The sequence below is a fragment of the Mirounga leonina genome, unplaced genomic scaffold, assembly GCF_011800145.1.
Source record: "Mirounga leonina isolate KUSES-001 unplaced genomic scaffold, KU_Mleo_1.0 Mir_83, whole genome shotgun sequence".
NCBI classification, from domain to species: Eukaryota; Metazoa; Chordata; class Mammalia; order Carnivora; family Phocidae; genus Mirounga; species Mirounga leonina.
This window is the reverse complement of record NW_023270826.1, coordinates 2,992,886-3,007,063: the sequence shown is the minus strand read 5'-3', so window position 1 is coordinate 3,007,063 and position 14,178 is coordinate 2,992,886. Positions and strand designations below refer to the sequence as shown.

At 35.4% G+C, this 14,178-nt stretch overlaps 1 protein-coding gene across 1 annotated transcript in view; it reads left to right on the top strand.

Moving 5' to 3' along the window:
• Positions 1-14,178, top strand: part of LOC118002845 (A-kinase anchor protein 6-like) — a 286,400-nt gene that overhangs the window by 220,950 nt on the left and 51,272 nt on the right. The window contains exon 11 of the mRNA XM_034993450.1: positions 12,603-12,818. Within this exon, the coding sequence (XP_034849341.1) occupies positions 12,603-12,818 (216 nt within the window). The remainder of the gene's footprint in view (positions 1-12,602; positions 12,819-14,178) is intronic.

Here is a 14,178-nt window from a genome sequence, read left to right as displayed (position 1 = left end):
GAATAAGCTTATGTAATAATCTGATGCCAGAAGATCTTAAAAGCTAAAGGATCATTGCATTGTAGAGAAAGGGTATTGAGGGCACATAAAAGTTACATGATTTACTTGAGATCACACAACTAGTTATTGCCAAACTAGGAGAAGACTCTAAGTTGTGTTTTTTTCCCTCAATCCAAGTTGCTTCTCAGATGTTCAACTGGAACACCTTCATGCTCAGATGATGTATATTCTACCTTGCTGCCAAAATATTAGTTGGGATGAATGAAGGCATTACCCCCCAGTATATTCGGTCATCTTTTAGGGAGCAAATAGGAGAGAGATGTGGTGTCTCAGAAGTAATGAAAACAGAATCCTCTAAAATGAGAATTAACTTTATTCAAGAAAATGCTCTCAAAAATTTCTCCTGGACTCTGCTTTATATTTTAGCTATGGGAATGTTTAAAGAATGAAGTTCTTATTATATTTCCTTTTCACAAGATTCTGGAATATTGCTTTGAGCTAAATAATCATCATAGCAGTTTACCAGTTGGCTAATATTTAGTCAGCATCTCTCTACTACCTAATATAATGGTTGAGGAGTGTTTTGCTGTTATATGTTAGTTAAACTTCTAAATGACCCTGAGAGTGTAGTTAGTATTACTGCACATCTGGGAATACTGAAAACTGGTGAAAAGGAGTAGAGTTGCCCTGGGTTTCCACCACAGAAGCAAAGGAAAGAGCTAAGAAGCAAATTCCTAGTGATCCAAACTCACAAGAAAATGCCCTATTTAGATGCTATAAAAATAAAGTCAGAAATACAAAGTTTTAGAGCTGTTTATACCTCAGTCTCTTCCAGGTCAGGAAGAAGTAGATAAGTGAACAGAAGGGTCTTTCCAGTGTTGACTTTTTGTCCCTAGTATCATTTTCCTCCGTTTTAGTGGTGTTATTCCCCAAAGCCTAACTCTCTTCCTGCATTCTAATTGTGTCCCAAGTGTTCTTGAATTCATTTATTTACCACCTATAGGATTCTGGAATAACAGGAATACTTCCCTAAAATACCAATTCCTAGTTGTTATACTTCAAGTAACACTCTGAGCTTTTTAACAAGTTCCAAGGGTGGCTTCATAGGAAATAAACAATATGTTACTCAGAGATAAATTTGGGAAAATAGGGTTTGATAGAGGAGAGGGGTAAGGAATAGTCAGCCGTGTATAGATGAGAGAGCTAGAAAAATACCATGCAACAGAGCTGAGTGAGTCATGAAACCACTTAGTTCAATAATCTGTCCTCTCCTATGTGTTCCACACTATCCCTGGAAACTCCTCTTAGGCCATCCTTGCTTCTGTGTTCTCTCACTTTCTTTTTCCTTGCTTTTTCTTGCTATTTCATTCTCCGGGTATGATCTTTACGATGATCCTTCTCTTATGGATTTAGCCTAATGGGTGTATTGTGCTGTACCTTGTCACATAGAATTCTTTTCTTTCTCTCCTCAAGACTGTCCTGAATATTCCTTTTACCTGGCCGGTGAATACCCAACATTCATTAAACGCACAGATGAGTTCAGGTAGCTGGGATCAGCAGATAATCTAGAGGAGGAAAATCACCTTTATTCATTCCCCAGAATTACTTTGAAATGATTCCCATGGAATCTAATAGAGATAAAAAGCACAGTGGGTGTTGTAAATAGATTTCAAAATATAATAATGTAAAAATAAATGGCAATTAATGCCTTATCTGCTTATGAAAAGAGTGATTGTGGAATTTTAAGAAAAGGTATTTTGTAGTATAATGGCTAAGTTGCATTTATATCCAGCACTCTTTCCCCCTTATTGCTAAAAGTTACCTTCCTATAATTGCAGACTAGTTTAGCATCTTAACAATAATGGACATGTTTTTAAAAGATTATTGCCAAAGTGCATTCTTTATTCCAGGGAGACTCTGTAATAGATACCGGCATTTTAGTAATGATACAAGCAATCTGTAAGCTATTACAGTTTTCTTTAGAGTAACTTAATCTTCATATTGTTTTGTATGTCTGGAATTTTAATAGTGTTTTTAATTTAGAAAAGGAAGTATATAACAAATTACTAATTACATGTGAATATGAACTAAGCACATGACCACTGAGCTTGATTCTTAAAAACAAACATATTTAAAAGTACTTAACCTAATGGAGGGAAAGTCACAAAAAAAATTAAAGAATACCACACAGGGATAACAACAACTTTCATGGAATAACACAGTGAGGGTCTGCAATTTTAGAATGGTTATTATATTTTAGTCCACAGCTAAAAAAAATAGCTAATAGAAATAGAAATACTCCTTTCCAAATATAATTAAAAATTTTCAACACATGAAAGTACAAACAATTAAAACATCAAATGAGTGTTTGTAAAAGAATGATTAGCTTTTCCCTTGATGACACCATTCATCCAAGAATTTGCAGTATTAACTAGTAGTCCTGGTGGCCTTTAATGATTCAGCTTCATTGGTGAGGATGCTAGATTGCAAGAAGTTAGATTTTTTTCTAAGTCAAAGGTCAGGTTATTTAGGTTAAGGTGACTGGAGGTTAAGGTGACTGGTCTTTGGACCTCAATCGTCTGCTGCCCAGATGAACAGAGGGGAGATGATTTTTCTTAAAAAATAGAAGTATTCACTGGAAATATTTTGATTTTAAATGGTTATAAGAAATCATTTGATGTTAGAATCTAGACTTATATTGTCATGTACAGTTTTGAAACTATTTTGGCACACATCCCAGACCTTCTTCAAGAAGCTGATAGAGATGTGCTTGGTAAACCAATTCAGGAGTCTTTAATGCTATTTTTAAAATCCAGCTTTTACATTAAATAAACCAGTTTGTTATTTTGAAAGAAGTTATAATCTACTTAAAACTGTCATTCTCTGTTTCTAACTTGCAATTAGATGGTATTTCCAAAATGTCAGACCTAGATTCTGCTTCTACCATCACCATAATAAAATGTGACAGCCAAGATATTATATCAATACCTTTTCCATAATTAGCAATAAGGATCCTGCCAAGGGTTAACTAGAAAAGTTTCATAAACGTTTTTCTACAAATGGTTCTGAAGGCAGAATTATGCTTTTGAAATCTGCTAATGTAGCAAAGACTCATGACAACCAGGAGACAAATATATGAGCAAAACTGTTTGGAGAGAATAGTTTTGTAGTGTATGATGTATGTTATGTAAATGAGCTTATTAGGACTCTCATCTATTTTATTATTGGTGACCAATTTAATAGAGGCATTTAAAAAACAATATTTCTGCCTGACTCCTAGAAATGAAGAAGATACATTGATATAATTGAGAGCAAATGATTGCATGTCGTGCCATTTAATCATGTCATTTTTCAATTGCTATTTTTTGCACTTCACTGAATGCTTATAGAATATTTAGCTTCAATATAGATTAAGTCCCAGGGTTTGCAACTGAGCTGAGTTCCTATATCGGCTGATGTTGTCTTTTAAGTTTGGAATCAGTTAAAATATGCAGATGTCATCATTCATACCTCACTTGAGGTATTTTAATTTTTTTGCTGTTTTGAAGAATTACCTCTTTACAATTCCTGGTTGGAAAGTCTTATTTGCAATACTTATATACTAGATATGGTTAAGGTAAGCACATAATTGGCTCAAGAATGGAGTCATCAGGACCAAAAGATCTGCTGACCCGCTGCTGGAAACTTGGATGATCATTTGCCTAATGAATGTTTCCTACTTTTGTTCAATCTCTTTTTGATTATTTATATAACTTACATTTTTCTCAGAAGAGAGATTATCCTCCACTGTCTGGTGGAATGTGAGGTCCTTGTGGGTAGAAAGTTCATCTCTTTTGTTCACAGATGCATCTCAAACACTCAGAACAGTGCCCATTATAATAGGTGTTCAATAAACACTTGTTCAGTGAATGAATTAGTATTTTTTCCATCTCTGCTATCACAACCACCCTGGGTTTAAGAATTACATAGATTACTAATTTTTAACAATGGCCTAGAAATGGGTATAAGATAGATCCCTGAAAGGTATACTGAAGAACTTGTTGGCTGTGTTTTAAACAGTAATTTTATGGCTATGGCCACATCTGGTTGGAAATCAGGGACCAGAATAGTCTGAAAATGGAGAAATTTTACAAGCCTCTTCAGCTCTCTTATGAAAGGAAATGTAGATAATGCTTTTACGAATTGGCTTGGGATTCAGGTTGCGTGGGTTAGCATCCTTATTAGCTGCATTAGCTCTGGTCAGTTACTTAGCCTCTCTGTCTCTATTTCCTTGTTTGTAAAATAGGCACATGGCAATAATATACATCTCATAGTACTGTTGTGAGGATTAAATGAGCCAATACATATAAAATACCTAACAAAATACATAGCAGACAGAAATACACAAATAATGTTTGTCATTAATGTATGAGATTAGTGAAAAATAACTAAGAAAATACTCAGAATAGTACACTAGCAATTTAATAAGCTTCAATGGTTGTTGGTTATTATTTTGCAGTCAAGTAAATCCTTGACTAAATATTTGAGGAGAACATAATGTTTTAAAAATTTTGTGTTTGTTCATATACATATAGCCAACTTAGAATGATCTTTGGTGAAGTACATGAAGTACATTGATAGGTCATGTTTCTCATTTTTCTCCTGACACCAACAACACAATAGATTACAATTTCATAAGATGTATATGATGGTAAATGAAACTCACCACTGCAGTAATTAGACTTAACTAACATTCTTTAATTTCCACATTTTCTTCAACTCCTTTTCCACATCCATGCTCTTCTATGTATACTTTTCTGTTTATGTTTTATGATATTTCTAGAAGTAGGAGAGCTATATTAAAAACAGCACTGTATTATTTTTATCATATAGCAGAATGTCTTATTTGGTGACTGAGATTTATAGGTTTGTAGTTATGACTCCATCCTAGGGAATTTTATAGCCATTACTTTTTTTTTTTTTAAGATTTATTTATTTGAGAGAGAGCATGGGGGGAGGGGCAGAGGAAGAGGGAGAGAATCCCAAGCAGACTCCCCGCTGAGCCGGAGCCCAACACAGGGCTCAATCTCACAACTCATGACCCTGAGATCAAGAGTCACATGCTGCACTGAATGAACCGGGCAAGCGCCCTTTTATTCCTTTTTATTGCCAAATAATATTCCATTGTATGGATATACCACATTTTTTTTATCCACTCATCCATTGATAGATACTTGGGTTGTTTCTACTTTTTGGCTATTATGAATAATGTGGTTATGGATATTTGTATGGTTGTATGTTTTCAATTCTTCTGGGCATTTACCTAGAAGAGAAATTGCTGGACCATATGGTAATTCTATGTTTAACTTTTTGAGGAAATGTCATACTATTTTCCAAAGTGAGGGTGCCTGGGTGGCTCAGTTGGTTAAGCGACTGCCTTCGGCTCAGGTCATGATCCTGGAGTCCCGGGATCGAGTCCCACATCGGGCTCCCTGCTCAGCAGGGAGTCTGCTTCTCTCTCTGACCCTCCCCCCTCTCATGCTCTCTATCTCATTCTCTCTCTCAAATAAATAAATAAAATTCAAAGTGAATGGCACTACTTTACAATCCCACCAACAGTTCATGAGGATTCCAATTTCCTTATATCCTTGCCAATATTGTGATTTCTGTCTTTTTTATTTTAGCCTAGTGCTAAAATCATAGTGCAGGTGAAGTGGTATGTAGTTGTGATTTAGATTTGCATTTCCCTGATGTCTACAGACGATGAATATTTTTCCATATGTTTATTGGCCAGTTGTATGTTTTCCTTGAAGAAATGTCTATTTAATACTTTGCCCATTTTAAAAATGGGGTTACTTATCTTTATATTACTGAATTTTAAGTATTCTTTATATATTCTGGATACAAATCCTTTATCAGATACATGATTTTCGGATATTGCTTCCCATTCTGTGGGTTGTTTTTCCATTTTTTCTTATGGTGTCATTTGAAGACCAAAAGTTTTTAATTTTGGTTAAGTTGTCCAAAAGTCACTTGTACTCTTGGTGTCATATCCAAGAAATCATTGCCTAAGAAGTCAGAAGTCACTTCTGCTTTAGATGTCCTATCTAAAAAACCATTGCCTATCCACAAGTAATGAAGATTTACTCCTGTGTTTACTTCATTTAAAACTTACAACAACCTGATGGGTTAGGTCTTATCAAAAACCTTTGCCTTTTTTTTTTTTTTTTACTTTGAGGAGGCAGAGTCTTCTCTTGACAGCCAAGTCACAGGCACTTAAAAGCAGGTACCACATCTTATTATATTCCTCTTATTTACCAATTCCAATCCTATAATGAAAAGTATGGAGTTTGGCACCTAATTGATACTTAATAAATATTTATTACTATGAGAAATACTATCCATATGATCTCTGTCAACCTTGCCCCAAAATAATAATCCCGAATCAACTAGTTAAAAGCGTCTTTTGAAGACTCACAGAGGTACAGTCTTGCCTCTCATTTTCCCCATCTGCTGTATGTTCTTATTAGACCATGGCTGCAGCATTAACATTCCCTGCATCTGATGCCTTGTGCCTTCCAAATAATCGTCATGGTTTTGTTTCACTATATACACTTTCTGAGAGAAGCTTCTATTTAATTTAGCACAATGCCATGTGTATTAATCATTCATTACTAAGTGACTAATTTGATAAAATTAATAAAAAGGATTAATTAATAAATTAATAAAATTAATAAAAAATAAAAATATCAAATAGGTATTCAAAGAACCTAATATATCATCATTCTTTTTTTTTTTTAAGATTTATTTATTTATTTATTTTAGAGAGAGAATGCAGTGGGGCAGAGGGAGAGGGAGAGAGAGTCTTAAGCAGACGCCGTGCTCAGCACGGAGCCTCAGCATGGGGCTTGATCTCAAGACCCTGAGATCATGACCTGAGCTGAAACCAAGAGTCCAACATTTAACCAACTGTGCCACCCAGGCGCCCCCATTATTATCATTCTTAATAATTACATTGAAAATTCCTGAGGATCATCAAGCAAGTACTAATAATATAAAGATACCTCTAGTCAAAAAGATCTATTCGTTGATTGATTCATTCATTCATTTTCTTTCAGTAATTCAGTAACAATTAAAAAAATAACTGATCACCAAATGGGCGTGGTCTCTAGGCACCTGGCTAACAGTGTGACTTCAGAATTAGAACTTGTAACTTCCATTTTATACTTCTAAAAAAAAAAAAATCTGCTCAACTGGATTAATTCTCTTATCTGTAAAACAAAGTTCCTCCATTTCCTGTAGGCCAGTGTTTTCAAACAAACACCTGTGGTGTCTGTTAAACCATAGCTCATTGGGGCCTATCCCCAAGCTGCAGATTCAGAAGATGTGGAGAGGCACTAGAGAATTGGCATTTCCCAGTTCATGGGTGAGGCTGATGCTGCTTGGCCCGGGGGACACTCTCTGAGAACCTTTGCTCCACACATCTAGTCACAGGTAGCAGATGAAGAGAAAACCACTGCCCGCCTCATGAAATTAAAATGGTAAAATACCGAAAGTGCAAAAAAGAAGAAAAACACTTGAAAAAGTGTGGGAAACCCTTGCCACAGGAGATGGAGCTATTTACTTGTGAATATTTAAACCAGAAGAACTTGCCTGTCTTTTTCACTTTTTTCCCCTCTCTCTGTTATTTCCTTACTCTAACTAGATCAAAGGCAGGTATGTATCCATATTTGCAGGTTGAAACTTCTTTACTGTGCTTGCCACAGAGAGGGCATACTCAATAGATATTGTTAAACAATTGATTAATCTAGAAAATAAAGTTATGTTTAGGGGTGCTTGGTTGGCTCAGTCGTTAAGCGTCTACCTTTGGCTCAGGTCATGATCCCAGGGTCCTGGGATCGAGCCCCGCATCGGGCTCCCTGCTCCGCAGGAAGCCTGCTTCTCCCTCTCCCGCTCCCCCTGCTTGTGTCTCTCTCTGTCAAATAAATAAATAAAATCTTTAAAAAAAAAAATAGAAAATAAAGTTATGTTTGACTTTAAAAATGGCATTGCTTTGTAAATGGTTTTTAGTTGACAGATCACCTGAAGTCCTATCACTTTGTTCAGATTGACCTACCTAATGATGTTACATTAACCTGCTGAATATAATTATGTAAGATATATAGAGACAAATTGCTTTGGAGTTTTCTCAGAGTTTTTCTCTCTCTGTTTTTAACATATGCTTAGTTTTGGTAGTTTTAAAATTGTATTTTCTTCCTCACCTCTCTTTTCTCTATTTGGTTCTTACATTTTACTTATTGTACAGTTGGGTTTTGGTCTAATTATAGTTCTTTGATTGTAAACTTATTTATATCCTTTTGTGATAGTAGATGACATTATTGTTTAATGTCAAGAATATGGGTATGCAAGAAAATTATAATCATGTTGTACAATATGTATATATGTGTGTGTGTGTATATATATGTTTATGTTTAATATATAATGAAAAATAAAATACCAATATTGGAAGTCTTACCTTTCATAGTGTTAAACTGAAGCCAGTGTCAAAAGTGATGTCACATCACATTTAGCTTAATAATAGAATGCTTTAAACAGTCAAAAAGGTTGACAGAGAAAGGAGAGGAAAAAGAAAAACCCCCATTAAAAAAAAAAAAAAAGGAAAGAAAACCCCCCAGATAAACCAAAAACACTCCTTTGCATCACCATTGATGAATTGAAAACCAGATTGACAGTTTATAAGTGTGATATAAAAACCTCCCGCCTGTTGGCAACGCTATTGCAGCATGTCCAAAAAGATGTTGAGAGGGTTGGAGATCCGATTATTGTAAAAGAAAAAAAAATTGACTTCGAAATTTAAAATTTTACTTTTCTAGAACATTTCTCATAGCCAACCTGCCTTTTTAATAACATGAAGAAATTGAGTAGAAATGTAAAATAAAGCAAATAAAAAGTTCATCAGAAATTTAAATGCAGCACAACCAAACCATATTCCAACAACTGAATTCTGAAGTGATACAAGACAAAGACCTCTGTACTAACAGAGGTAGTCTTGTAAGAAGAAATTGCCTAACAGTTACCAAATAAGAGGACAACTACATACAAAGCATTTGGAATCTCTTTCTTAGACATATTGATCATTAGTGGAGATTTTCTCTTTCTTTTTAGATTTCCTTTGACTCTTCTTATCTCTGTACTTTTCTGTGAACGCAATATGACTATGCTTGGGAACCAACATGATCTCATGAGCTATCAAGGAAAATGCTTCCAAACTGACTATAATGAAAAGCATTCCAAACTTTTCTGTTCCTTACTTCCCGTCCAGCTGCTTCATTGTCTCTTCTCCCTGACACTCTAGGTGCCCCCATAGCCCCAGGACACTTGCTTCCCGACCCTTCTGTCTTGAGAACTGCAACCATTCAGCTTAGACCATCTGGCTCAACGTTGTTTCCCTGAAGATTTCACCAACTCCTCCAATAGCAACTTGCACGAACTTCTGTTAAATTGTCCCTCTCTACATTCATTACTCTCATTACCACACTTACTTGTATCATCCACCTTCCACAGACTCTCAGCTCCTTGAGAGAAGGAGCAGTAACTTGCTCCTTTTTGAAGCCTCAGTGCCTGAAACAGTGCCTAGCAGATGGAAAGTGTAGGGTACATTTGAGGAGGTCTGAGAGACAGGGATGAGTTTATCTTATTTCAGCGTCTGTCTTAGATTGTTTAGTTTGGGTTTCTGTTTTAAAGTACCTTCCTCTGAAAATGTAAGCTAGAAATAGTTACAATACTTACTTGTTCCTGTATAGTTATATTTAACATTTCTCTGTGCATAGTCTATCATGGAAATAATGTAAGCTACTGATTCTAAGAAACATTGCCAGCAAATGCATTGGTTTTATTTAGTATGTGTTTGGGGTGCCTGGGTGGCTCAGTTGGTTAAGCGACTGCCTTCGGCTCAGGTCATGATCCTGGAGTCCCGGGATCGAGTCCCGCATCGGGCTCCCTGCTCGGCAGGGAGTCTGCTTCTCTCTCTGAACCTCCCTCCTCTCATGCTCTCTATCTCTTTCTCTCTCTCAAATAAATAAATAAATAAAAAATCCTTATTTAGTATGTGTTTGTGATTATAAATATGTATATTTTAATGGTTGTCATGGAAACCCATATATATAGAAGAATGTTATTTTATCAGTTATATCTCTATAAAAAAGTGTCAAAAAATATGTTGACCATTTAAAATTCTCAATTTTCACCTCCTTTTCAAAGTAGTGTTATTTCCCTGTGTGCATATAGGATAAATTATCAATCCAGGATATAGACTAAGTTCTTTGGATATTTAAAGTAAAAAAAAATTGTAAGATTGTGAAGATCCAAAAATTAGATAGTGAATGTTAACATCCCATCAAATCTGATACTGAATGTCAAAAACAGCTTTCATGGTTTTTAAACTACCTGGACTGACTCACATTAAGATGTGAATTGGGGATCATCTGGTTACTTAAATACTGGATACATTCTAGATACTCATAAAAAAATTATGGCCAATGACCTTTATGAAAATTTCCCCTAGTGATCTCACATGTCCTGTTTCAGAACTTTGAAAGTGCCTGTGAGGTGAATGAAGCCCATTTGGGCTACTTTGTAAATGTTACCAGTGAGGCCATTGTAACCCCACACATACTGTTAGTGCTGTCCCTGGCAAATTTTCACTTGGCTAAGAAACATTGGGACTTTTTGCTGGCTTGAGGAATGCAGTTATTAGTCTAGTCAACTGCAAAGAGAGTTTTGCAAGATCCCATTTTATGGCATGGAAATAACACTTTTGATTTTCCTAACCCTGTATTTTAAACAAATTTATAGCAACACAAAAATGAAAAATGGAATCCTCAATATTCCTATTCACAAGACTCACTTCAACCAATTTCAGTTGGCTACATTATTATTTTGAAGTGTTAATATGGACCGAAATTTGGCAGGAATTAATTTGGCTTGATAGTTTGACTTGCTCAAGTTCTAGAGCAAGAGAGGAAATTGAAGGGTGTGTGTGTGTGAGAGAGGGAGAGGGAGACAGAGAGAAAGAGAGCGAATGCATTTAGGAGTGGGGAGGTAGCTGTATTGGAGGAGGGGATGGAAACAATGCTTTTTGCTTTAGTCGGCCCTCAAGTTTTATCTTTGAATATCCAGAGGTTTCCTCCTCATTCTGCACTGAACAAATGAATAGCATCAGTAAAGAAATTTGTCAGACCTAGTGGTTATATCAGGAGTTATGTAGGAAAATGATAATGAATGCTAGGAAAATAAATAAGGGTAAGTTCAGGAAACATAACTAAAAATGCTGCACTGGTATAAATTGAATAATAAAATTCCTAGTCATATTTTGCCATAAATAGAGGTTTGGGTATTTGTCATTCACCTTATTTAAAATTCAGAAATATTAAAGGTACAGTGTTCTCTCATTACAGAAATAATAGAATTTCAGCTATTACTGAGTTAGGGTCATTTAAATGGCTATAGCATGTATTATATCAATAAGCAGAACATCTGTATGAAATGTCCACCTGCTGATCTACTACCACTCTGTGCACATTTCAATGAACTGCACTTAATCATTTTAAGACTTCTTCTAATGAAGCCTTATCTAGATTAACATTTTAAGCACAGATACTTTTAGGCATTAAAACTCTCGCACTAAATGAAATTGCATTGTCTTGTTTACCCTTGTTGATTAATAAGCAATCTGTTAACTGTTAGAGCAGTCCAATTGTAGCAGTCGAAGGAGATTAGTAATTCAGTGATGTTTGTGGATATAATCATCATTTCTCCTGAAGGCTTCAAATTAGAATATCACTTACACACTATCCATAGGCAAAGAAAAGATATAATATATTTAGACATGTGTACCCACTATTTTGCTTGAATTGTTCAGCTTAGGGTCACTGCAGCAATACAAATGCTTCTGGGGGCAAAATGCTATTTTGATGCATGCATATCCTTCTTAAATTGTGTGAATGTCTATTAAAGGAAACAGCAACCAACAAGTAGTGCAATAATAATCCGGTATCCTAATTTCTGTTTTCAGAACATTATTGCTTTGTTAATCAAGCTTTGGAAGAGAAATGTTGCTTATCCCTTTTTCCCCCAATAATAGATGTTATATATCAAAATTCTTGGCAATCTTATTTAACTTTTTCCCAGCCAGTAGAAAACTGAACTTCTGGCTCCAAAAAATCTAGGAGTAAATTTGGGAAAATTCCATGTCCTTTCGGGGAACTTTTCTATCTTTTGTGTTTCCAAAGCATGTCAATCTGTTTGGCATTCCCATGACCTACATGATTTATTTCATTAAGTTATAAATTGTTAATCATCTAGGTGTCAAGGTGGGACCCAGCATTTTAGATGGACAAATCAGTATAAAAAGGGAAGAGGAATGGGATGCAGCTAAATTCTTTGGCATTAGTTGAGTATCAATAGGAAGTCTCCAATCTAAAGACAACCAGAGCCCTTCTTGTCTTATTGTTCATTGCCAAGTATATCACTACAATTTGAAATTATGGTGGAAGAAGGCGTTTCATGTTTTAGGGATTTCTGCTCTATAAACACCCATGAATCGATCCCTCTCTTTGTTGCAGTCCCTCTGTGGTGAAATCAAGCAGCGACGTCGTGGAGTGGCCTCCGTCCTGCGATTATGCCAACATCTTCTAGATGACCGGGAGACTTGCAATCTGAACGCAGACCACCAGCCCATGCAACTGATCATTGTAAATCTCGAAAGAAGGTGGGAAGCCATTGTCATGCAAGCTGTCCAGTGGCAAACACGGCTACGAAAGAAGATGGGAAAGGAGTCTGTGAGTGATTTTTTTTTTCTTTTAAGCATAATGGTCTCTAATTTTTCTCAGAAAAAAAAATATTTCAGGGCTTGGAAAATGTATTCATCTTACAAGTGGTTTTGCAAACTAAAGGGATAGGTATCTTCGACCACTCAATGAAACTTCCTTTGTCATAGCACAGAGATTTATTTGCCTACTAATAAGAAGTGTTTCAGTGTATCTCACTGTCTTTCAAAAAAATCACATGAAGATTTCCCTTAATCTTACCAAACTAAGCCATTAATTCCTTCAATCATTCCTTCACCAATGATATTCTTTAATCATACAATACCCCATGAAGATTTTGTTAGAAGGTGGCTTTCCACTCTGAAAGCATATGTAGCAATGTGTATGCTTTACAGATAAGGTAAAGACAAAGTATACTGCTTACCTTTTCATTACATAATGAGTCAACACTATTTATTCAACAAACTCCACTGTTCCTTCTTGGAGCTCCTTCTGATAGAGGTGTGTTGCTGAGAGGTAGCAAGTTTCCTCTTTGAGTTTTAATGCAGTGTTCAAGGTAGGGGTAGGGATCCCTTTTAAGAATTTTCCAAGTTAATTGTAAGTTCAAGCTGTTGCTACATGAAAGAAATAAATGTGACAGTCAGACTTGTTTAATAATAATAATATAGAACAAGCCCTTGTCCAGAAAACCTTCATACCCTTAAGGGAAGAGGTTTATTGATAAAATGTTTACATTCCTCAAATGACCTTGAAGTCAATGTCCATTAGTTGAAGGCCTAAGTCTCATGTTTGACTTACATAAATGAAGTACATACATACATACATGGAATGGAAAGTTTTTCTTATGTGTTTATGTTATCAGTTCTATGTCTTTGAAAAGTCCAAGATTCAAAATTGAAAAATCAAATGTAATAATCTTGCTACAAAAAAAAGAGGACCAAAAAAAAAAAAAAGCCTTCTCCTATGAATTCTAATTTTAAAAAAGCGTTAATATTTGCTATCTGATTCATTTGGCATTGGGGACGGGCAACAGAAGGGACAATGAATCAGTAAGCCTTCTTACTCTTTCTGCATCTGTAGCTATGTTGAGTCTAGGTGGTGATTTTATCCTTAACAGTTCAGTTTAATTATTTTGAGCTGAAGTTGTTAAATTTCTTAAGACTTCCAAGTTATTACCAGTAATCAGAGTCTATATAATTGGATGTCTTTTCTTGAAATGACCTGTTTGTTTTGAAGCTATTTAGCTGGAGTGTTTGTTTTCTTTTTTCTTTCTTTCTTTCTTTCTTTTTTCTTTCTTTCTTCTTTCTTTCTTCCTTCCTTCCTTCCTTTCTTTCTTTCTTTCTTTCTTTCTTTCTTTCTTTCTTTCTTTCTT